The sequence below is a fragment of the Canis lupus genome, chromosome 4, assembly GCF_011100685.1.
Source record: "Canis lupus familiaris isolate Mischka breed German Shepherd chromosome 4, alternate assembly UU_Cfam_GSD_1.0, whole genome shotgun sequence".
Taxonomy (NCBI): domain Eukaryota; kingdom Metazoa; phylum Chordata; class Mammalia; order Carnivora; family Canidae; genus Canis; species Canis lupus.
In genome coordinates this window covers 59,982,444-60,006,956 of record NC_049225.1, presented here as the reverse complement: position 1 = coordinate 60,006,956, position 24,513 = coordinate 59,982,444, and the positions used below count along the sequence as shown (strand labels likewise).

The 24,513-nt window shown below is 40.0% G+C and overlaps 1 protein-coding gene across 1 annotated transcript; it reads left to right on the top strand.

Moving 5' to 3' along the window:
• The first annotated feature begins 1,208 nt into the window (after positions 1 to 1,208).
• SLC26A2 (solute carrier family 26 member 2) lies at positions 1,209 to 23,415 on the top strand. The gene is made up of 4 exons (XM_038535052.1): positions 1,209 to 1,342; positions 13,144 to 13,321; positions 13,934 to 14,670; positions 16,216 to 23,415. The coding sequence occupies exons 3-4, from the start codon at positions 13,963 to 13,965 to the stop codon at positions 17,734 to 17,736; spliced, it is 2,229 nt and encodes a 742-aa protein (XP_038390980.1). The 5' UTR covers positions 1,209 to 1,342; positions 13,144 to 13,321; positions 13,934 to 13,962; the 3' UTR covers positions 17,737 to 23,415.
• Positions 23,416 to 24,513: the final 1,098 nt, after the last annotated feature.

Sequence of the window (24,513 nt, the reverse complement as noted above, 5' to 3'; positions counted from 1 at the left end):
TGATGGAAACATGAGGATCATCTCTAGACAAGAAACGGAGTTCCTTAAAATTACTGTGACGAGGTTCACTGGAAAGGGAAAGAAAGGAAGTGAACCATTTTTCTTCTTTCGCAGCTGTTCTTGACCTTCCACTCAAGGCTAGTGGCACCCGCCCTCCCGCCCCGGGGGCTATCAACAAGAGGAAGAAAAGAATAAACACGAATTCGGTATCAGAGAGCGCCCAGCTAGGGGGCAGATCATTAAAGCAGGATGACACCATAGGATGTGACTGGCAGGATACGTGGGCCTCCGGGGTGGGGGGGGGGGGGGCTCCAACTTTTAGCCCAGACCTGAGACAAGAAAGAAACCAGGCATTAAGCAGCAGTGTTCCGAGTCCCAAAAGAGAACGAGCTTGGCGGGCAAAGGAGGCCAGGATGGTGGAGAGCAGAGAGGGAAAGACAGATCCTAGCGAGGAGAAAGGTGCCAGGGCGGGCCCAGAGCATTCAGGGCCTCGAAAGAATAGGGAGGAATTTGATTTTGATCTACAAATGTCAAGAAAAGCCACTTGAGGATCTTAAAAGAGGTTGGAATCATATCTCATATTTATTCTTATATATATATATTTTTTATTCTTATATTGTTATTCACATCTGAAAAGGCAACTCCGGCTCTTGGGACCTTCAGTGGAGAGTGGGTTGCCCTGGGGGCAAAGCGCCTAACTTCCCATCCGCCCCTTCCCCCTCCTGGGCCTTCAGGCGCCGTCTGCAGAGCGGAGGCGGGAGGGAAGGGGGTCCCAAGGAGTCGGGGACCAGGACCTCGCCCCGCGCAACGCACACCACTTAACAGCTCCAGACAGAGAGCTTCCGGGTCTCCGCCGACGGGTCTCTTTTCCTCCCCACGCGCCCAGAGTTAAGGTGCAGAGCGGGTGACACGTCCCCGCGAGCGCGAGCGCGGAGGAGGAATCTGCCTAAGATTCGGGGACTCGTGGCTCCGCGGCTCACGACAGCCAATGGGGAGGAGGAGAGCAGCCAGGGGGCGGTACCCCCGCGGGCCGGGCCGCGCCATTGGCTGGCGGCCGCGTCGCTCGCCCGCGGGGCCACGTGACCGCCACCTCCCGAGCGGTCGTCCGGGCTGGGTGTTCCGCGCCTCTCGGCGGGTGCGCCGGGCGCTCCCCGCGGTGCCGCCCGGCCGGGCCCCGCCTTCCTCGGGGCCGGGCGATGGGCGGGGAAGGGGACGGGCAGGTTAAAGCGAGGCCGGCCCGGCACCGGGCTACCGCTGCCCGCGCCGTCGTGTCCCCTCGCTCCCGCCACGGCGGAGGACGCGCCGCGGGGCCTCGTCGCGCCGGGAGGCCCAGGACCGACAGGTGAGAAGGGAGGGACAGTGCCGGCCCCGCGCCGGCAGCGGCGCCCCTGGGGGCATCCTGGCCCGCGTCCGAGGGCCGTGGCGGGAAGCGCGGGCGTCGCGGGTGGGCGTGCGTCGGGCTTGTCCCGCGGACGGCGGGGGCGGCGGCGGAGGCGGCGGGGGCGGCGGGGGCGGAGCCCGGGTCTCCCGCCGCCGCCTTCCCGCCCGGGCTCCTCGCTCCCCGGGCCTCTACCCCGCCCCCCGCCCCGCGCCCCTCGCCCCCCGCGGATACCGGTGCTGTTCTTCTGCCGGAGTCTTCCGTCCAGCCGTCTTGAACCCAGATAACCGGGAGAAAGACCGAGGAGACTGGAGCCACCAGCTCCACCCAGCCTCCCACCTTTGGACAGATGGGGAGACTGAGAGGCTCGGACCCGCGAGAGGACTTCATTATCTTGGCTTTTAAAACCACATGCCTGGTTAGGTACAAACGGGGAACTGTACTTCTTGCAGTCTCGTGCAGGCCAAATTGGAATTCTTTCGCTGGGTAAGATGGAGAGACGCTGAAAGGACCCAGAGAAGGCCAGATCCTTGCCTGATGTTACACAGCAAGTCATTTGCCGAGATGGAACTTGCTCCCAGCTCCCCCAAACTCAGACTATCAGGCTGGGCCCCTTCCTTTGCACAGATTGGGGGACCACGTGAGTTAGAAGCATACAGGACTTCAAACTTTCTGGCACCCTAGTACCGTTTTTCCACCCCCACCCCTCCTTATCTCTAGGGACTTTTATGTAAAATCTGGAACTCATGTGAGATCCAGTATTGGCTTAAGCAGAAGTTCTTGTTTTTGAAAATCAGGCAAGATTGCTTCTCGGCCTTTTGCGTACGACCAAGTGAAAATCGAGTTAGAAATGGAGAGCCAATCCTGTTGGAAGAAATGAGCACATTTTTTTTCCTTTTAAGAATCTCAAAGGACAGACTTAGTAGCTTTCTTATTGAACAAATACTATATGCCAGACACTGCACTAAGTACTCATGTTAGTTTTATACAACCTGCAAGTCAGATAATATTATCCCCATTTTACAGGTGAGAAATTGATAGTGAGTAAAATGGGACTTTTATACCAATGCCATACAGCTGTTGGATAGTGTAGCTGGGATCTGAATAGAGATTTGTCTGATTCCAGTATATACCCAGTGATTCTCTTATGGACGTCACCTCACTGGCTCTGAGTCACCCAGGGTGCCCACTTGCATCTCATTCCTGAATTTGCCTGAGAATCTGAATTTTAACAGATCTCTGCATTTAAATATCATTGTACTATAATATGCTGCCTCCCAGGGGAAGGTCTAGAGTTAACATAGTTAGGGCTTTGGAGAGATTTAGACTAGATTTATGAGGGGTGAGCATTTTGAACATTGACATTACTTTTAGTGAGCATAAATCCCCAAGCAGGTGCTTACCAAACTGTAATTTCTTGATGTAGCTTAGTTACGGTGTATGGAGGTGGAAAGACAGGGTTCACTCCTTTCTCTTTACTCCATAGCTGTTAACCTATCATCCATTCACTCAACAAATGTTTAAGCACTTATTAGGTGCTGTATATATGGTTCAAGGCACAGGAGATACAGCTGTGAACAAAACTGCAAGTTCCTGCCCCATGAGAGAGAAACTATAAATGAGTGAATGAATATGAATGTATATAGTGCAAGACAGTGAGAAGGGCCATGGAGATAGATAGATAGATAGATAGATAGATAGATAGATAGATAGATAGAAGATAGATAGATAGATAGATAGATAGATAGATGTATATAGTGTGAGACAGTGAGAAGGGCCATGGAAAAAAATAAAGCTAAGTAAGGGGAGGTGGGGGATAGGAATGCAGGACAGAGATGGGCCCAGGAGGGAGGCATGGTTTTGGTAGTGGTGCTGTTTTATAAGTTGTGTCTGAGAAGGGACCAATTAGGACAGTATTTGAGCAGAAACCTAAAAGAAGCAAGAGGCAAAGCCATGAACCTAGCCCCGAGCAGCATTCCAGTTAGAGCCAGCAAAAGTAGATGGAGTGAGGAACCTGCTTGGCTTGTTTGACTCTTGGCTGGGATATGAATTTGAACCCAAAGTGTAGTTACAGAGGTAAATTTTACATTGTTCCTCCTGATAGAAAAGGTAAATGAAAATGTTACCAATGCATGTGTGTTCATATGAAAGATAAAAGTAATTTCACTCTTATTCCTTTACCACACCTGCTTCAATAACGTTGTGTAAACTGCTTCAGGCAGTTTGTTACCTTGACTTATTAAAATTAGTAAGATTCAGAAATGAGTTGAGCACTTGACCACGAAATATTGATTTGAGCTAGCTCTTAAAACTTCTTAGCAAGGAAACGAATTTAGGGGTGAGTGAGTGGTATTTTAGAAAGAGAGGGAGCCTTGGAAATTGGAAAATGAAGGTTGAGAATCTGGTCCTGCTAGTTGAGCAAGTGACTGAAGGAAAGGATTCATAATCTGTTCTCAGATTTATTCAGGAGGCAGTTGGGAAATATATATAAAATCTTTTTGAAAGCAGTGAATTACTGTGAAGGAACTATTAAATAATTCGATTGTGGTTTTACATTGTTATTTTCCTCTTGGGTATTTTACTTTTCTGTCTTACATTGGGCTTTATACCAGAAATGATATGTCATAGTGCTTGTACTACTGTATAAGCCTTATGGTGGTTCTTCTTTTTGCATCACAGACATAAAAGAACATTGTTGATTATTTGTGATGACTGGAAAATAGATAGACTTTTTTGTCTTCATTCCAATTACTTGAAACTTCACCTGTTTGTCCATTTCAATAAATATAGGTATACCACCTACACACCAATAGAGGCATTGTGTCAGGTGTTGGGTTATGTAGGAACGAGGATGCCTTTAAATGTATACTCTAGTTTGAAAGACATGGAGCCTTAAGTGCTAAAGGATTATATGGAATATGTCAGGGCAGCATAGCCACAGAAGTTTTAACCTCTTTGCCCTGTGGCATTTGAGGTGAACCTTAAAGGATTAGGAAAAGGACTAAGATCGATGGAGATAGAAGGGAAAGGCATTCCAGATGAACGAACAACATGAGCAAAGACCCAGAGAAACAAAGGATGTGTAATATTTTCGTGGATTGGTGACTAGAACAGTAGTGCATGAAAGGAAGCAAAAGAAAGGCAAGTTCAGCTCATTGATAGAGAGAAGCCTGTACTAAACTTTTTAGACTATATGCAGGAGGAGGTGGGGAGCCATTGCAGGTTTTGAAGGGTGTATCCAAATGGTTTGATCTCATGTTGTTATTGAATGCTTCTTTTGGAAAGAGGCAGCATAGCATGGTGGTTAAAAAACGTTGGTTCGGGGATCCCTGGGTGGCTCAGCAGTTTGGCACCTGCCTTTGGTCCAGGGCATGATTCTGGAGTCCCAGGATCGAGTTCCTCATTAGGTTCCCTGAATGGAGCCTGCTTCTCCCTCTGCCTATGTCTCTGCTTCTCTCTCTCTCTCTCTCTCTCTCATGTAAATAAATAAAATAAAGAAGTAAATAAGTAATAATAAGTAAATAATAAAAAATAATAAATAAAATATAAATAAAATATAAATAAAATAATAATAAATAAATAATAAATAAAAATAATAAAAATAAAAAATAAGTAAATAAGTAAGTAAATAAAATCTTAAAAAAAAAAGTTAGTTCCGGGATCCCTGGGTGGCGCAGCGGTTTGGCGCCTGCCTTTGGCCCAGGGCGCGATCCTGGAGACCCGGGATTGAATCCCACGTCAGGCTCCCGGTGCATGGAGCCTGCTTCTCCCTCTGCCTGTGTCTCTGCCTCTCTCTCTCTCTCTCTGTGACTATCCTAAATAAATAAATAAAATATTTAAAAAAAAAAAAAAAAGTTAGTTCCATTAGGTGTTTAAGGCTGAAATATGTCTGTAATTTTCAAGTTGTTGAATGGAAAAACCCCAAACAAGTACGTTTGGAGAGTGCAAAAGTGCAGATGTAGCAAAACATTAACAATTGGTGAATTGTTAAATTGTGTAATAGGTGAATTGTGAATATACCAGTGTTCCATGTATCATTCTTTTAACTTTTCTGAAGATTTGAAAAGTTTCAAAATAAGCAATCCAGAGACAGAGTAGGTGTGAATCAGACAGGCTTTGGTTCCAGTCACTATTCCAATGCTTATAAGCAGCACGGGTACTGGAAAATTATTTCCAAACTACACAGTCCACGCCAGTTACAGCCTAGTTTAGTTGAGATTTTTCCACTTAAGTGAAGAGAGTCTTTCGGCGGAGGACTTGTTCACGTTAATATTAGGTTAATGTTAAAACTTCAAGTTTTCCAAAAACTTTAGATCTAGGTTACTATATATAGTTGTTATGTATTTCCCCTTCTCTGCTTTTGGGTTATTCAATATTTTCTGTGATTTCATTTTATCTCCTATGTTGGTTTTTTAGCCATAACTCTGTGTTATTAAGGGAATTACACCAGAATTTATAGTAGGAATCCCTAATTTATCATAGCCTATCTTCAGTGATACTGTACCGTTTTGTGTCTAGCATAATACTGTACTTCTAATACTATGCTTCCTCTCCTCCTACTTTTGTTTACGTTAATATATATTAAACATAAAATTGGCCATATAACCATTTTATTTTTTTTTAATTTTATTTATTTTTTCATGAGAGATGCAGAGAGAGAGAGAGGCAGAGACATAGGCAGAGGGAGAAGCAGGCTCCATGGAGCCTGATGTAGGACTCGATCCCAGGACTCCAGGATCACGCTCTGAGCCAAAGGCAGATGCTTAACTGCCAAGCCACCCAGGTGTCCCATTTAACCATTTTATTTTTTATTTTTTATTTTTTTTTTCCATTTAACCATTTTAAATTTACAATTCAGTGCATCAAGTACAGTTCACAATGTTGTATAACTATCTGCAGTCGATATTTTTAAAACTTAAAATAGAGACTGTAACTATTAAGCAAGAAATCATTCTATGTAGTTCCTGGTAATCTCTAATCTATTTTCTGTCTATAAATTTGCCTGTTGTAGATATTTCATGTAGGCGGAATCATATGGTGTTTGTCCTTTTGTGTCTGGTTTCTTTTGCTTAGCATAACAGGTTCAGAGTTCATCCATGATGTAGATGAGGAGTATCAGAACTACATTCATTTTTAGTGGCTAAACAATATGGTTGTACCAGTTGTATCTATCCACTCATCTGTGGGTGGATACTTAAGTTGTTTCTACCTTTTGGGTGTTGTGAGTAATGCTGTTATGAACAGTGGCATATAAGTATTTGTTTAAGTCCCAATTTTTAAATTTTTGGGGGAGGTGTTATATACCTGAGAGTGGAATTGTGTCCTACAGTAATTCTCTCTGTTTGAGGAATACCAGACTGTTTTCCACAGTGGTTGCACCATTGTACATTCCCACCAGCAGTGTATCAGTTATCTTTTCGAGAAACAAAAATCAGATTTTAAAAGTCAAAGGTAATTCTTTTTGGAGTTTTTTGTTAAAATAACTTTTTAAAAATAGAGAGTAGTTTGCCGATTAACAAAATATTTATTAAATGTCTTCTCTGTGTGCCAAGTTTTATGCTACAAATTGTGAGAGTATGCAAAATGTGTGAAACATCTCCTTGAATGATTTTTAATCTAGTTGAGAAGGTAAAGCATATATTGAACATTTATTGAACATCTACACAATGGGAACTCAGAGAAAAATGAGATACCATTTATGTGCTAATGATCAAAATACTTTTCCTTTCTTCATTTATTTTTCCAGTTTTGGCTTCTCTCTTGTACTTGACACCTCCATTTCGAAGTGCTCAGTGAACATCCTCATTTGGACATAATAGAAATTTCAAACCTATGAAACCTAAAGTCAAGCTTTTTGTTGTCTCCTTTCTTTCCATTTCCTCTTCCATATATCTGTACATAATTCTTCCTTTTGTGTGGTCCATCTCAGATTCATCTTAGATTTGTTCTTCTCCTTTACTGTCTCTTGTCTGGTTGTACACTGAAAAGTCAAACCTCTTCCATCCCTGCCCAGTCTGAGGGTTTTATCGATTATCTGTTAATAATTATTTTAACCCTTTGATTGTGGGTAAAACCTGGGTTTCTTATTTATTTTCATAGGAACTTACTGATCTATCATGTGCTAAGCATTGTTTTTGGCACTGGGGATACAGTATGTGTGAGAAAGACTGTAATAGTTTCTTTAATGTATAAATACATAATATAATTTCAGAAGTCACTGTGAAAGTATTATGAAGGAATAAAGCCAGGTAAGGGTTTAGAGAATGATGGGATGGAGTATTATTTTATTTGGAATGGCCAGGGAAGGTCTAAGGAGATGATACATCAGCTGAGACCTGAAGGATGAGAAACAGCCTCCAAAGACCTGGGGGTGATTGTTTCAGGCAAAGAGAACTTGAGAAGTTCAAAGACCCTAAAAGGAATCAACTTGGCATGTTCCAGGAAAAGCAAGAAAGCCAATAAGAAATGAGGTGGAGAGATAGGCAGGGTTCAGATTTTGTAGGCTATTAGAGAGTAGCCCAGATAAGATGTGATGGTGGTGAAGAGTGAAAAGTGATTAGATTCCAGGTAGTTTGGGCAGTAGAGAAGAAGAAGAATATCTTATCTGAAGTAGAACAGACAAGACTTACTAATGGATTATATATAGGATAGGATTGATTAGTGGGGTAGGGAAAAGAAAGACTGACTTCTCGGTTTGGAATCTAGGTTCTTTTGTTTTTTAAGATTTTATTTATTCATGAGACACAGAGAAAGGCAGAGACACAGAAAGAGGGAGAAACAGGCTCTTCGTAGGGAGCCCAATATGGGACTCGATCCCCTGACCAGGATCAGGCTCTGAGCCAAAGGCAGACCGTCAACTGCTGAGCCATCCAGGCATCCCAGGGGTCTAGGTTCTGATGCATTGTGTCTAGCACATTGGTTAGCTTATAGTAGGTGCTTAGTAAATATAATATAGTGGAAGACCAGTACCCAGTCTCTAGGAGCTCACATAGAAAAGTTAACCAATCTAGCCATGGAAGACTTGTTGGCACTAATGAACATTTATGGAATAAGCAAGGGTTGCAAACTCATAGAACAAAGATAAGATGGGTCTGAATTTTCATCTGTTGGGGACCAGTCTTTCCTTTTCCTCCAGGAGTTCCTATGCTCTCAGTGTTTTCTTAATCTAGGTCAGGGGCCCGGAATAGTAGTTTAGGCGCCAGCCATCCTGGCCTCAGGAACCTGTGAGTGGGATGGAGAGTGGAATGGAAGCTATGATCTTCCCTGGATTTGTCTGGCAACAAACAGTTAAGTTGGAGGATCAGATGGCACTGTGTAACTGGAGACTCTCCCTTAGTTGTACTTGCTTATGGTTTAGTTTTTTCTAAAACAATCTTAAGCCTATTTCTGTATTCATAAAAGGCAAAAAAAAGTAAAATATTAATTGCTTAGTAGGAAAATAATTAAAGAGTGTAACAGACCAGAAGATGTAGTAAGATAATACATAATCATTTATCAAATGAATAATATCTGAAACCTTCTCAGAAACCTTTAGGGATGCTGTACTGCCTGCAGATTAAAGTCTACCTTTTTAACCTGGCATATAGGACCCTTCAGAATCTCTCCCAGGTACCTTGGCAGCTCCTTCTTCTACCAGTTCCCCATGTACATCTGGTGCTTTAAACATTCTAATTCCTGATTCTTTTCTAACCTCAGAACTATCTCTGAGTTTTCTTCTCCCTTCTACATTTTCCAAGTCCTCTCCTTTCAATTCTGACCTAGAGTTTAGAGCCCAGGTAAGACATGAGACAGGTTCTTCCCTTGAAGCATTTCTAAACTAGTCCAGCTCTTGGAGATATCTCCCCTGTGTAGATGCTGTGATCATAGTCGGCAATTTCGGTTTTATGTAGCAGTAAGTTGTGGCACGCACATACAGGTCAAACAAAGCGTTAACTACGGAACCATAATGTTTCAGAGGTAGACTCTACTTTTGTCCTCTGAAAACAATTGTCCCCTGAAAAGGCATTTCGGTTTCACAAATTGCAAAACTGCTATATAAGCACCATTAGTTAAAATGATATGCTATAATTACCAAAAGTAGACATTGTTTTGCTTATAACCAAATCTTCAAAAAAAAGTTGGCTGACCACTCTTGGGCATATATAGAAGAGATGCAACCTCTTGGGGCGTCTGGGTGGCTCAGTGGTTGAGCGTCTGCCTTTGGCTAAGGTCGTGATCCTGAAGTCCTGGGATCGAATTCTGCATCGGGCTCTCCTCAGGGAGCCTGCCTCTCCCTCTGCCTATGTCTCTGATGAATAGGTAGATAAAATCTTTAAAAAAAAAAAAAAAAAAGAGGAAGAAGAAGAAGAGATGCAACTTCTCTTCTAGTCCAGTGCTCTAGCTTCTCATTCACATGGGAATGATGCCAGTGCTGCTGGTTACTCATATGGATCAGTCCACTCTCTAGATAGTCAAAGAAGAAAGGACAGAATATCTTTCCTTTTTGTGCTGCTTGACCTACTGTTGTACTTTATGTATGAATATGTAAATGTATTTTTCAAATGTTATGTTTTTTTCTGCAAAGTAATGTGGAAAGTCCAAGTGTCTTCCCCTTGAGCCTTTCCTTTTCTCACTCTCGGTTATCAGTGTTAATAAAGGGAGAAACTACCCTAGACAATCAATACAGTAGAATTGTCTTTTATTGAACTTCATGGGATGAATAGTTTGTATTTCAGTCTCCTTAAAATGGATGTCTGGATGTAGGCTCTATTCCAAGAATAAACACTGTCATCTCTTAATTTTCATGAAATAATTGATGAATACTGTAATTAAAAGCAGTAACTGGTTTGGGAAGTAAGAGGATTTTTGTGCAGAAAGGAATATTTGGAAAATATGTTCTGAAGTAGATATTTCCACTTGAAAATAAATACTGCTTTGCATCCTACTTTTTCTGTATTTGAGTTATTTGCTTAGCAGATGTTGTAGTTCCTACTTTAGAAAGCACATACCTGGACATTTTGGGGGATACAAAGATGAATGAGAGTGGAGCTTGCTCTCAAATTCGTTAGTATGAAGGTCATACCTACAATTTAGTTTAAGGCACTTTTAAGTGTAGTTTTATGTTGCTTTGGGTTTTAAGATATGTGTGAAGAAGAAATATAGTGTTGAGAATTTTAGAAGGTGAATAGGACAGATAAAGGAGACTAGATGACTTTTGGGTTCAGACTGATGGCTGTGTCAGTTCTACTTCTAGGATTGTTTGTGGATGAATACCTAAATTTTTGAAAGCTTGAAGTAGAAAAGGACCATGGCCAAGAGTATAGCAAATGGAGAGGGCACAAGTTTATGGTTGTCAGTGGTAAGTTTATGGTAGCAGGGAGGTAATAGTGAGATGTGAAGGATAGCTGAATTCTAAAGTGTTTGGAAGTATCTGAAGTTAGAGAAAGCTAATTAGATAGGTGATAGGAATAGTGCCATGCTCTAACAGAGCTATGCTTAGAGTCCTAAAATCTGGATTTTATTACTTGGCTCAGTCACTTACAAGCTAAATAAATTACTATACTGAGCAAGTCCTTTCACTTTAGTAATCTGTTTTTAAAGTGGGTTTCTTAGGATACCTAAGTGGCACAGTTGGTTAAGTGTCTGATTCTTAAGACAGAGAATGATTTCGGCTCAGGTCATGATCTCAGGGTCGTGAGATCTAGCCCAGTGTCAGGCTCCACACTGGGTGTGGAACCTGCTTTAAGATTCTCTCTTTCTCTCTCTGCCTCTACCCCTGCCCCCAGCTCTCTCAGATAGGAAGGAAGGAAGGAAGGAAGGAAGGAAGGAAGGAAGGAAGGAAGGAAGGAAGGAAGGAAGGAAGGTTGGTTGAGTTTCTTATAGATAGCATATAGCTGAATCTTATTTTTTTAATCTAATCTGACATTTGCTACCTTTTAATTGACATGTTTAGACCATTCAATTGATGTAATTATTTTTATGTTTGTTTTAAATTTTACTGTCTTGCAAGCTGTTTTCAATGTGTTCCATTGACTTTTGGTCCCTTTTTTCCTTTCTTTGCTTTCTTTTGGATTGAGAATTTTTTATGATCCCACTGTATCTCTACAATTGACTTACTATTTATACCTTTAAAAAATTAGTGATTACTCTTGGATTTATAATATACATCTTTACATTTTTTAAAGATTTTATTTACAATCTTAAATTTTATTTATTCATTCATGAGAGACACACAGAGAGAGGCAGAAACATAGGCAGAGGGAGAAGTAGGCTCCCTGCAGGAGCCTGATGTGGGATTCAATCTCAGGACCCTGGGATCACGACCTGAGCTAAAGGTGATGCTCAACCACTGAGCCACCCAGGTGCCCCTACAATATACATCTTAATCAGAGCCTGCCTTCAAATAATAATCTATCACTTCACATCTAGTTTAAGACCTTACAATTCCCAATTCCTCCACCCACTTTTTGTGCTATTTTTATATATTTTATTTTGCTTATGCTATAAACAAAATACATTCCTATTTTTGCTTAGATGTTTATCTTTTAAAGCAATTAAATATATTTTAAATTAAAAAATGAATTGTATGTAATTTCCATGTTTTCCATTCCTGGACTTTATTTCTTTGTTGTGTATTGTGTAGACATAGTTTCTGATATATATGTATGTATGTGTATATATATGTCCTTTGTATATATGTATATATAGTAGTGATGGTCTACTAGAAATTCTCTTAGTGTTTGTCTGAGAAAGTTTTTATTTCTCCTTTATCTCCTTCAAAGATATTTTCTATGGGTAAAGAATTCTGGGTTGACAGTTATTTTTCTGTGATAAAGGTATTACTCTGTTATCTTCTGATGTTTCAAATAAGTCTGCTATAATTTTTGTCTTTATTCCTGTGTGTTTTGTTTGTTTGTTTTTTAAAGATTTTATTTACTTATTTGAGAGAGAGAGTGAGCACAAGTCGGGGCATGGGGGCAGAGGGAGAAACAAGCTCCCAGCTGAGCAGGGAGCCCCACATGGGGCTCAATCCTAAGACCCTGGGATCATCATCTGAGCTGAAGGCAGATGCTTAACTGACTGAACTACCTAGGTGCCCTGTTTAATGTGTGTGTCCGAGCCAAAGGCAGACAACCACTGAGCCACCCAGGTGCCCCTTAATGTGTGTTTTTAATTTGGTTGTCATCAGGATGGTATCTTTGTCTTCAGGATTTTATTTTCATTTTCCATAGCTTGAATATATGTGTAGGTGTGGGGTTTTGTTTGGTTTTCATTTCTATATTTTTGTTTTTTGGTATTCTCTGAGATTCTTGGATCTATAGTTTGGTGTCTGTGTTTAATTTTGGAAAATTCTTGGCTACTATGTCTTCAAATATTTTTTCTGACCACTGTTTGTCCTTTCCTTTTGGGATTCCAATTAAACATAAGTTAGATTGTTTAATATGTCCATAGCTCTTGAATGTTCTCTTACATTGTTGTCATTGATTTTTTTTAATTTTGTGTTTCTCTTTCTTTTTCAGTTTGGGTAATTTCTATTGACCTGTCCTCAATTTCATGGATTCTTTCTATGGCTCTGTTAAGCATGTTGATGATCCTGTCAGAGGCATTCATTCTTCATCTGTTACTGTCTTTTTCACTTTTAGTATTTCAATTCAATTCTTTCTTACAGTTTCCATCACTGTTAGACTTTCTAGCATTAATTTTTATCTTTTTCCGTCCCAGATAGCAGCCATGTAGGGCAAGATTTGGATTTTGTTTTTTTCTTATGCCTCTTTTGCATATCTTAGGTTTGGAAAAGCCTTTTGACCCAGGAATCACTAAAAGCTGTTCCAAAATAGAAGGACATAAGAAATGTATTCAAACTAGCTTGGCCTGAGTAGGAAGTAAGAAGAGAGTTATAGACGAGTTGCATTGAGGAATGAAGAGTTGCTGTGTGTAGCCACAAATTTGATTGACTTGCTCAGGGTAAGTGGTCATCTAAATCTGTTCTTTTCTTCTTTATGTACTTAATAAGACCATCAAGTAACATTACTTTACTCTTATTAAAATTAATGTGGGTTAATTTTACAGTAAAGGGTGTATTTTTCTATCAATTCCAAAATAGGAAATTTTGAGTCTTCCATCTAATATATCTTATCTGTATTTGGCTAAAGTCATAAAGTTGTGTGTTAATTTATTCTTCAATTCATTCAAATATTTTGTAAGCCTCCTATCTCAGAGTCGTTATACATTTGTTGGTGATTACAACGATGAACAAGATATCCTTTCCTCTAGGAGCTGGAGAGACTCTTACTTAACTAACACAAGATGGAGAAAAATTCTTCATGGTTTATACTTTTGGGAAATCCTATACCCAGTGACTTATTTGCTTTGACTGGCTAATTATGGTTTGTTGGTTTTGTTTTGTTTTGTTGGTTTTGTTTTCCCATCAAGACATATGAGGGTCAAATAAAGAAAGTAAATATGAGATAACTACCTCCAAACTGAACTCCTCTTAATTCTCATGAATGACTAATAGAACCGTTAAAATGTGTGAACACTGAGAATTACTTGGTTAATTCTGGTGTTTTTTTTCAGGGTAGAGGCTGAAGTGTCTATCTCCAGAAATGTCTTTGGAAAGTAAACAACAACATGATCTGTCACTCAAGAATTCAGTTGAAGGAAATGACCAACACAGTCCTCTGTCTAATATGCATCCAGAGCTTGGAAAGCAATCAAGTACTGACTTCAAGCAATTTGAAGCCAATGATCAATGCACACTTTATCGTAGGATCCATATGGAGCCTCGAGAGAAATCAAGTACTAACTTCAAGCAATTTGTCATTAGAAAACTGCAGAAGAGTTGCCAGTGCAGTCCAGCCAAAGCCAAAAATATGATTTTTGATTTCCTTCCTGTTTTGCGATGGCTCCCAAAATATGATATGAAGAAAAACATTTTAGGGGATGTGATGTCTGGTTTGATTGTGGGCATCTTATTAGTGCCCCAGTCCATTGCTTATTCCCTCTTGGCTGGCCAAGAACCTATCTATGGTCTGTACACATCATTTTTTGCCAGCATCATTTATTTCCTGTTGGGTACCTCCCGTCACATTTCTGTGGGCATTTTTGGAATATTGTGCCTTATGATTGGTGAGGTAGTTGACCGAGAACTACACAAAGCTGGCTATGACACTGCCGATAATGCGCCTTCTGATTTAGGACTGGTGTTGAATGGGAGCACATTATTAAACCAGACATCAGACCGGATATGTGACAGAAGTTGCTATGCAATTGCAGTTGGCAGCACTGTGACCTTTATGGCTGGAGTTTATCAGGTAAGAAACGAACAAGTGGTTATTGCTAGCAAAAGAAATCACTGTAAAAAAAAAAAATCACTGTACATGAAATCTCAGGTCTGCAAGGGATGTCTGAGATCATAATAATCAAAGCTATCATTTACTGACTGTTTAGGATATATGAAGGATAGAGCCAAAATTCTAACCCTGATTTGGCTTTACAGGTAAGATAAGGCTGCTTCTCTTTTCTCAACTTTAGGCTACCTCTTAGCCAATCAATTTCAGTCAGCCAGATTGTAATTATTTGCTTGTAAAAATGTTGACCAGAAAGGGACCTTAGATCATTTAGTACAACTCCTTAATCTTATATGCTGAGAAACATTGGGTTTGCTTGAGTTTATTTGTGGTTGGTTATTGGCAGAGTCAGCATTAACAAGCAGGAGAAGGGTAACAGGATAAAGGATGGCAAAGGGAGGAGTGGAGGAGGTCTCAAACTATAGGTGTCTCCCCTCCATACTTCACCCCGCCTCCTGCCTGCCTTTAGGTTTGTTGCTCTAGTGAGTGACCCTCGCCAAAGAGAGCAATTTTCTTGGACTTCTGGGGAACAAGTTGAGAACCACAATTTCATATTAATCAGCCAAAAGAAAGGATTAGAAAATGAGATTCTCTTCGAGTCTCTCATAGAATCCACTAACCCGCCATTATTATCATGCCCCTGTCTTTGGCATCCAGGAGTCATTGCCAGCATTAAACCTCTTCTCTGTTCCAATATGGGCATTTGGTTCCAATATGGGCAGAGGAAGAGTAGCTCACTTTATATGGTGCCTGGTGAAGAGGAAAAGGAGAAGTGGGGGATGTGCAGAAGACTGGTGTTCTGCAGGATCTCTTGTTCTTTTTTTATTAGTATGTCTCATCAAGAATGAGGAAGGGCTCAGCAGAGTTCTGAGGAATCATTGGAAAAAGGAAAAAATAAAAAAAGTTCTCTTTGAGGATACAGAATAAGTATGGGAAGTAGTTTGGCATAATAAGCACATATACCCTGAATGAGAAGAGTTTCTCTGCGTGAGGCTAAAGAAGTGTGTTCTATAATAATTTTAAATGTGATTCTTTGATATGAATCCAGTTTTGTTTATCAGTTAAAACTTCACTTTATTATAGTAATGATTTGTAATTTAATGAAAATACATGGTTTTTTAATTAGGAGAATTTTTCCAATTTGAGTTTCTATAATTTCTTGTGGGTCTTTAAGAATTCTTTTCTTTTCAAAAAGGTCTGAACTTTATCCACATTTAAGAAAGATTGTATAAGACAGTAGGAATCCTAACTACTTGTCTTATCCAGGCGGAGTAATAGTGTGACTTTGGGCTAGTTGCTTAGCCCTCTGAGTGTCAGTGAAATGAGCCCTCCCTTTGTAAAATGAGAGCCCTCTTTGTAAAACTGATGTACAATTGTGTTTTTTCTACCTCCGACATTTTGCGATGCTCTGATGGTATGCCTCCACACAAAGCAATGCCAGGGTATTTATTAGAGTGTTTGGAAGCTCTTTTCCATTTATATTTAACACTTGTATATCCTTCTTTCCAGGTAGCGATGGGCTTCTTTCAAGTGGGCTTTGTTTCTGTCTACCTCTCAGATGCCTTGCTGAGTGGATTTGTCACTGGTGCCTCCTTCACTATTCTTACATCTCAGGCCAAGTATCTCCTTGGGCTCAGCCTTCCTCGGAGTAATGGTGTGGGCTCGCTCATCACTACGTGGATACATATCTTCAAAAACATCCATAAGACCAATATCTGTGATCTCATCACCAGCCTTTTGTGCCTTTTGGTTCTTTTGCCAACCAAAGAACTCAATGAGCACTTCAAGTCCAAGCTTAAGGCACCAATTCCTACTGAACTCATTGTTGTTGTGGCAGCCACATTAGCCTCTCATTTTGGAAAACTAAATGAGAAATATAATACCAGTATTGCTGGGTCTATTCCCACAGGGTTTATGCCACCCACAGCACCGGACTGGAACCTAATACCTAGTTTGGCCGTAGATGCAATAGCTATTTCAATCATTGGTTTTGCTATTACTGTATCACTTTCTGAGATGTTTGCCAAAAAACATGGCTACTCAGTCAAAGCTAATCAGGAAATGTATGCCATTGGCTTTTGCAATATCATCCCTTCCTTCTTCCACTGCTTTACTACTAGTGCAGCTCTTGCAAAGACCTTGGTTAAAGAATCAACAGGCTGCCAAACTCAGCTTTCTGGTGTGATAACAGCCTTGGTTCTTCTGTTGGTCCTCCTAGTAATAGCTCCTTTATTCTATTCCCTTCAGAAAAGTGTCCTTGGTGTAATCACCATTGTAAATCTCCGGGGAGCCCTACGTAAGTTTAAGGATCTGCCCAAAATGTGGAAGGTTAGCAGAATGGATACGGTTATCTGGTTTGTTACCATGCTGTCCTCTGCACTGATAAGTACTGAAATAGGCCTGCTTATTGGGGTTTGTTTTTCTATGTTTTGTGTCATTCTCCGTACTCAGAAGCCAAAGACTTCATTGCTTGGTTTGGTGGAAGAGTCTGAAATCTTTGAATCCATGTCTGCTTACAAGAATCTGCAGACTAAGCCGGGAATCAAGATATTCCGTTTTGTAGCCCCTCTCTACTACATAAACAAAGAATGTTTTAAATCTGCTTTATACAAAAAAACACTCAACCCAGTCTTAGTAAAGGCAGCTCAGAAGAAGGCCGCAAAGAGAAAGATCACAAAGGAAACAGTGATTCTCAGTGGAGTCCAGGATGAAGTTTCAGTGCAACTTTCCCATGATCCCTTGGAGCTTCAAACCATAGTGATTGACTGCAGTGCAATACAGTTTTTAGATACAGCGGGGATTCATACGCTGAAAGAGGTTCGTAGAGATTATGAAGCCATCGGCATCCAGGTTCTGCTGGCTCAGTGCAATCCCTCTGTGAGGGATTCCCTGGCACGTGGAGAGTATTGCAAAAAGGAAGAAGAAAACCTTCTCTTTTATAGTGTGTATGAAGCAATGGCCTTTGCAGAAGAATCTCAGAATCAGAAAGGAGTGTGTATTCCCAATGGTCTAAGCCTTTCCAGTGATTGACTGAGAAAGTAGATGGAAAGAAGAATGATGTCTAGCCAATAGCTTAAGATTTGAAGTATGTAATATTTTCTAGTTCCACAGTGGAAAATGTTGTACTTGAAAATTTAACCTATGGAGAGATATTATTCCTTTGAAGTTGATGGCCTTTGTAGAGACACAAATGCAGTAGAGCTTATAGTTAGGCAGAATCAAAAAGAAGACAATTTTGTGGTTTTAGGCCTTTTTGCAGATATGAGGTATTCTTGAAATTAAATAAATACCTATTGAATTGAACTGTAAAGTAGGCTTCAAACTCAATTACCATGCTGTTTTAGAAGATAAAGCATTTGGACTCTTCCTTCTCCTGGAGGTAAAGTTGACATTGACGTGAGAAGTGCTAGAGGCTACTTGATGTGACTCTTAGGAGAGAATAGAAAGGAGGCAGGGAAATAGTGTTGTACCTGCTCTGATACCAGCAGGTCAGGGGACTTCTGTGGCAAAAGGTTTGTTCTTACTTGTACTTCTCCGGTCCCAGTCTTTGCTCCCCTATGGCAGTAGGATCTCTGGCTTTTAGTAGGAGAGCACCATTCCTTTCCTAGGGCTAGGAACTCCACAGGCATAGTCTTATTAGGAATTTGATGGCTGGGTGGGCTGATAGGTGAAATCCTATCAGCCAGCCTCATGTTACTTAGAACATTCTTTGTAATACATTTGATGTTTTTATTCATGCCTCTTTATTTAGAGTAAGTAAGCAAAGAGCTCTTCTTCATAATCGGCCAAATACTAGGACACCTCCATGTCTTTCCTGTGATCTCAGTCTGTCCCTGTCACTGAGTATTTCTCTACTCTTCTCTACTATTACCTCTGTTGTAGCTTTCGTTCATTTAGTGTTTCCCACAGAATCTGTCTTATACTGCTACACATTACCTGCTACAAGATTGCTCGGTAAAGGGCAGAATGCTGACTACACAATTCTAGACAGCATTTTAAATGAGCTTGAGGCTACTGTAAGGATGGATTGAAAAAAAGAGATGATTGACGGTTTCCCTTAAGAATTTGTTTACTGGGCAGCCCCGGTGGCGCAGCGGTTTGGCGCCACCTGCAGCCCGGGGTGTGATCCTGGAGACCCTGGATCGAGTCCCATGTCAGGCTCCCCACGTGGAGCCTGCTTCTCCTTCTGCCTGTGTCTCTGCCTCTCTGTCTCTATGAGTAAATAAATAAAAATCTTAAAAAAATAAAAAACTAAAAAAAAAAAAAGAATTTTTTTACTTAGCAGTGAATTTTTTTTCCTTTCCATGGCATTTTAGCAAGGGTCCACTGGGGATTGACAGTCTTTCTCAAATAGAAGCTACTATTCATCTTTACTCAGTTCCTTTTGAAAAGCAAGAATGTCCCACATTAAAAGCTTATTCTGTATGTGGACCTTGATAGTCAAGGAAAAAAAAAAGTTTTCCAAAGTTAGGACTAGGAGAATAATTTTTCAAGATTGAAACATTGCATCCCTGGGTGGCGCAGCGGTTTGGCGCCTGCCTTTGGCCCAGGGCGCGATCCCGGAGACCCAGGATCAAGTCCCACATCGGGCTCCTGGTGCATGGAGCCTGCTTCTCCCTCTGCCTGTGTCTCTGCCTCTCTCTCTCTATCATAAACAAATAAAAAATTTCAAGATTGAAACATTTACCCACACTATTTAAAGCAAGCAAAATAATAATTACAGAAATGTGAATAATTTTTTAACTTGTTACTACATTCTAAACAACTTAAATATTTATGAGAAGCAAGCCCTATCTGTTGGGCATCTATTGGAGTTGGACACTTTTAAATATATTTAACTTTCTTTTTGGTTCCAAAACCTTCAAGTGTTGCTTTTCTACTGATAGAACTCTGTCCATCTGTTTACATGGAAAATGCCTTTCTATTAAAACAAAGCAGTTGCTCAATAGAAAAGCTGGATTTCTGTCTTGAAGGTGATTGACTTCATGATTAAGTATAATAGTACTAAATTTTGACATCCTTTTAGAATTTAAATCTAGAATTTCAGAAATATTAGCTGCTGTTTGTATTTGTGGGTTTTTTTCCTTTTGTTTTTAGCCACTATTTGCCCTTTCTATCCAATTTTAGGAATAGTAATAGTACAATTATAGTGTCTTGGTTAGTTATTTTTAATCCCTCTTATCCACCCCCTCACCCTCCAGGTTTGAATCCAGATGTCGAATGCCATGTGAGAAAGTAAATGAGTACATATTAAAGATGACCCTATAATTTAGCAAACACTAGCACAGAAAAAATTAAAAAAGGATCCAAAAAATTTAGAAAATGCCTTAGAATGGAGTAACAGGATCTTTTACCTGACATTTCTGTCCATATATGGATATTAACAATTCTGGAGTTTTATGCAATTAAGCAAATTCTTGAATTATGTTCTGGTTTGTTCCTCTTCTACCCAGACAAACATACAGGAGATTCTGCTTTTGGCAGCCACTTGTAAAAACATTTAAGATTCACAGAAATTTATATCTCACTTCTCTGCTCAGGTTGCGGTCCACCTTTTGTGACACATTGTTGGTTGCTAGTATTTAAAGAAATCAGCCTAAAGCCAAAATCTAACTCACCAACAAAACTATTTTCATTTTCTTTCTTGCTCAAGGCTTGGACTTTAGTTCAAAAGCTGATACTTTACACACTTTATTGATACAAAAATATCTTGCTTATGCTACACTTTAGAGTCTAAAGCATTTTCTCATTGCTTATTGACATGTATAAAATTCTAAATATCTTAAAATAGTCATTTAATTGAAACATAGTGTATATATTCTTGATGCTTAAAAACTTAGAGCCAGAGACAGAGTATGCTAATGTGCAGAGTAAGGATAACATTCAAGAGGAGTGAAAGGAATATACTGTTGAAAACAACTCTTGGGGATGCCTGGGTGGGTGGCTCAGGGCGTGATTCCCGGGTCCCGGCATAGAGTCCCACATTGGGCTTCCTGCACGGAGCCTTCTTTTCTCTCTCTGCCTTTCTCTCTGTGTCTCTCATGAATAAATAAATAAAATGTTTTAAAAGAAAAAAGAAAAAAACCTCTTTGACCAAAAGAGGGCTAAAGGAGAGGACTAAGTTGAACAGGATACAATCCCTTTTTAGCCCCATGTAGCAGTAGGGAGATCAGAAATAGGAGCCACACCTTAGTTTGACAGCAGGGTCAGAACTGGTTTTGGTTTCTAGAAAGGGAGGGTGGATTCACCAAAGATGAAAGAGCTGAGGAGCATGTGGAACCCCAGAGTTGGGGCAAAGGCCCGGTTGACCTAATCTGGAGCATAGACTGAGTGACTGTAGCCTCTGATGGTGGTAAAAGGGACAAATGTCTAATTGACAATTATTATTTTTTTTTTTTTTAGTGGAACCAAAGGAAAATCTGAATAGTCCAACTTAGCTTTGAAACAGTAGTAGTCATTGAAGCCAGAATTTGTTGGTAAATTTACAGTATGATAAATGGTGATCTTTAAACATGTATCAAGATGTTAGATGAGTTCATTAGACTATTCTAATGCTAATGAACATGTTTTAACAGGAACAGTTATTCTCTGCAGATGTATACTTAAATAGTTTGTCACTGAAGAACAAACACATTGTCTGGGTGTTAGCCCTGATCTTATTATAAAAATGAGAAAAAGGCAGTGAATTTCTTGGGAACTAAAATTGAGTCTGGAAGTTACAATGATCAATTTCAGCTCTATGGTCTTTGTTACTGTTCTTAATGAATTGTTTTCCTCTATATATTGCTATAGATGAGCTATAGGATCTTTTTTGCACCAGTGTAGATAATACCTCACTACTTACTGAGGACCCATGCAGGGGTCTAGAGTCCTGGGCCAGGTGCTGGGACTATGGTACCAAATCTAGTAGATGGGCCATATGGTAACTCTCCTAGGTAACACCGGGGCACTTGGAGGAGCTTTCTGGAGGAGCCAAGCTGAGCCTGGACCGAGGTCTGAACAGGAGACAGGCAACTGAGGCAAACAAGGAGGCATGGATGCCCCTGATCTATTTAGGGAATGATTCTACAGTGAGATCGCAAAAACCCAGTCAACAGAGTTTAGGCTTTTTGCTTAGTTTTTCTGTTCTTTGATGTTTTTCTTTTCTCCCCCTGTTTTCTTTATCTATTCTAGTGATGCCTTAATTTGAAGCTGGGTTTAAAAAACTGGAAGGAGGAGGAAATTAGATCTAGGAACCTTTTCAGTTTTGAACTAACTTGGCTTTTTCCCCCGTTTGTATTAAGATTTTATTAGATAATCAAGATTGGAATCATCAAGTGTTAATACAAAAATGAAAAGTAGAATGGGGGTCTCCTGGGTAGCTTAGTCAAGTGTCTGCCTTCGGCTCAGGTCATGATCTCAGGGTCCTGGGATCAATTCCCCTGTCAGGCTCCCTGCTCAAGGGGAAGCCAGCTTCTCCCTCTGCCCCTCCCCCTGCTTGTGCTCGCTCTTTGAAATAAAATCTTAAAAAAAGAAAAAGAAAAATATAATGAAACAGGCCAAAATAATAAATCTACTGCTTTGTTATCATAGCCTATTATTAAAGTAAAATATTATTGAAATACTGTAAGTTAAAGGTACATTTTAGTTGTGTGTGTGTGTGTTGTTTGTTTTTTTTTTTTAACATTAGTAACTCTAGGGAAGGAGAATTTAGATGTGGGAGTAGGGGAAGATTTATTTTTATAAGGTCATTTTTATCCTGACAAGGACTATTGTTTTTAAAAGTGTTTTGCACCTATTTTTTAAGTAAACATGTTAAATACAGTTGGGAAAGTTAAATAAGCAATATACTAACTACTGGATTTTTTTGGTGTGTATTCTATTTTTCTCTTAGTGATATAAAAGAAGGAGGAGAATTGTGAAAACTAGAATAATGAAGGACACTAAATGCCCTTATTTGAGATACCATGTTTGCAAGTCTACACTGGAACCTTGTACCTTTCTTGGACTTGAATTATGGCTCTGAAAAAGGCCAAATAATTATAATCTTATTTTGAAATACCAATGACAGAATTTCTAACTGAAGGTTTTTTAGTTGGCAGATAGATAAGCAGCCTTAGCCAGAAGAGATTTTTAACGGCAGCTTTAATAAACTTACTTTAGGGAAGTTCTCTCCCCCTCTTTCCCATCCCCTAACCCTAAAATAATAAGAAACCGGGAATCAAAAAGCTCATGTCTTTTTCATTCAAATCAGGTGGGAAATTACTATTTAAGTTCTGATGCTACTATGATTTCTCAAAAATTGGTGGGAACAAATCAATTTATATGAAATGCTACCCTTTTTGTCTCTGCAATTTTATATACAAAACAAGACATTATCAGGTGACAGGTGAATGAACATAAAGTCTCAGTTCTGTGTACTCAGTATACTGCCCTTTTTTTCAATTATTCACAGCTAATGACTTTTAGGAACATATTTTATACCACATATATCTTTTTTAATTAAAGCAAGTGCCTTGATGCCATTCCATATAAATCAGGCTTAACCCTTTATGGGATGAGGATGAGTTGATGGATTGCAGCTTGTTGCAGGAGAGGGGGGAGTTGGTTAATAGCAGGTCTTTTTCTTCTGGAAGGATATGTTTGTGTTGTTTATTATGTAAGATCCAACATGTGTTGAGATCTAGAGGTGTCATTTTAATTTCTGCTAATTGTTATGCTAATAAAATATTGCTCTGTGTCGAAATTATTTAAGTGCAACTAAGAAACACATTCAGGTCACCAGTAAGCTTTGAAATACCATCTCTTTATATTTGCAGAGTGATTCAGTTATTAATTTTTCCCAACTCTAACAAGAGGATCTGTCCTTCTAGAAAGACATAATGCACAAAAACACACATTTCTTTCCTTTTTGCTTTGTGGTTCTGAGTAAATACATTAACCCTTTGGGGACTCATCAGTGAAGAGGGGAGGAGCTTTAGATTGAGGACCTTTCCAGTTCTCATGTTGCATGACTACTATTCTATACCATGTTGGAATCAGAAAACCCCAAACTGTCTAATGATTTACTACTCCTAACTCTGAATTTTGATAAGTGAATTTTGAGCCACTTTTCCCCCCATGAATAGGTTGAGGCTACCTACCTAATAGAATGAAGGAGTTGGACTGAATGGTCTTCTAAGGGCCTTTCCAATTTTACCATCCTATATACTCCCCCTGTGTGCATGCGGCACCTGGGATCCAGAGCTTTGTGATGTGCCTCACAGTCTCTGGCATCTCTCCAGCTACCTTGGAAGGCTCTGCTTCCCCACCTGTCCTTTCAGTTCTTGTGTCTTTGGCCTCTTTTCTCCTCAGCATCATTGCTTAAGTTTTGAATTTTCAGATCTGATTGAGACTGATGAAAGTATGGCTCTTCTTAGAGAAATGCCACATGTGCATGTATATACACACGATTATAAAAAAGGCTGGTTCATGGACCCCCGTGTCATGAATACTTTGCATATAAGCCTCTCTCTAGATGACTACATCCACATCTATGGCTTCAATTGCTTTATTATTGGTGTGCTGATGGCAGCCAAACATTTCTAGTCTTTCTAGAACACCAGTCAGTGTATCTATATATAAATCTTCAAAGCTGTCCAATAACAGGTGGATGCCCAGAGGCACCTCACATGCAACACATCCTCAAACTCATCTTCTCTTTCTCCGTTAACCTGTCTTGATCATGGCATGACCCAGCAACTCAAGCCAGAAACCTAGAAAATTTTAGAATATTCCTCTTCAACTCCATCACCAAGTCCATCTACCTGGTAAGAGTCTGAAATCTAA

Coding starts and splice junctions, on each gene's coding strand:
- SLC26A2 (XM_038535052.1), top strand. CDS start 13,963: ATGTCTTTGGAAAGTAAACAACAACATGATCTGTCACTCAAGAATTCA. Junction 14,671..16,215: donor TTATGGCTGGAGTTTATCAG/GTAAGAAACGAA, acceptor CCTTCTTTCCAG/GTAGCGATGGGCTTCTTTCA.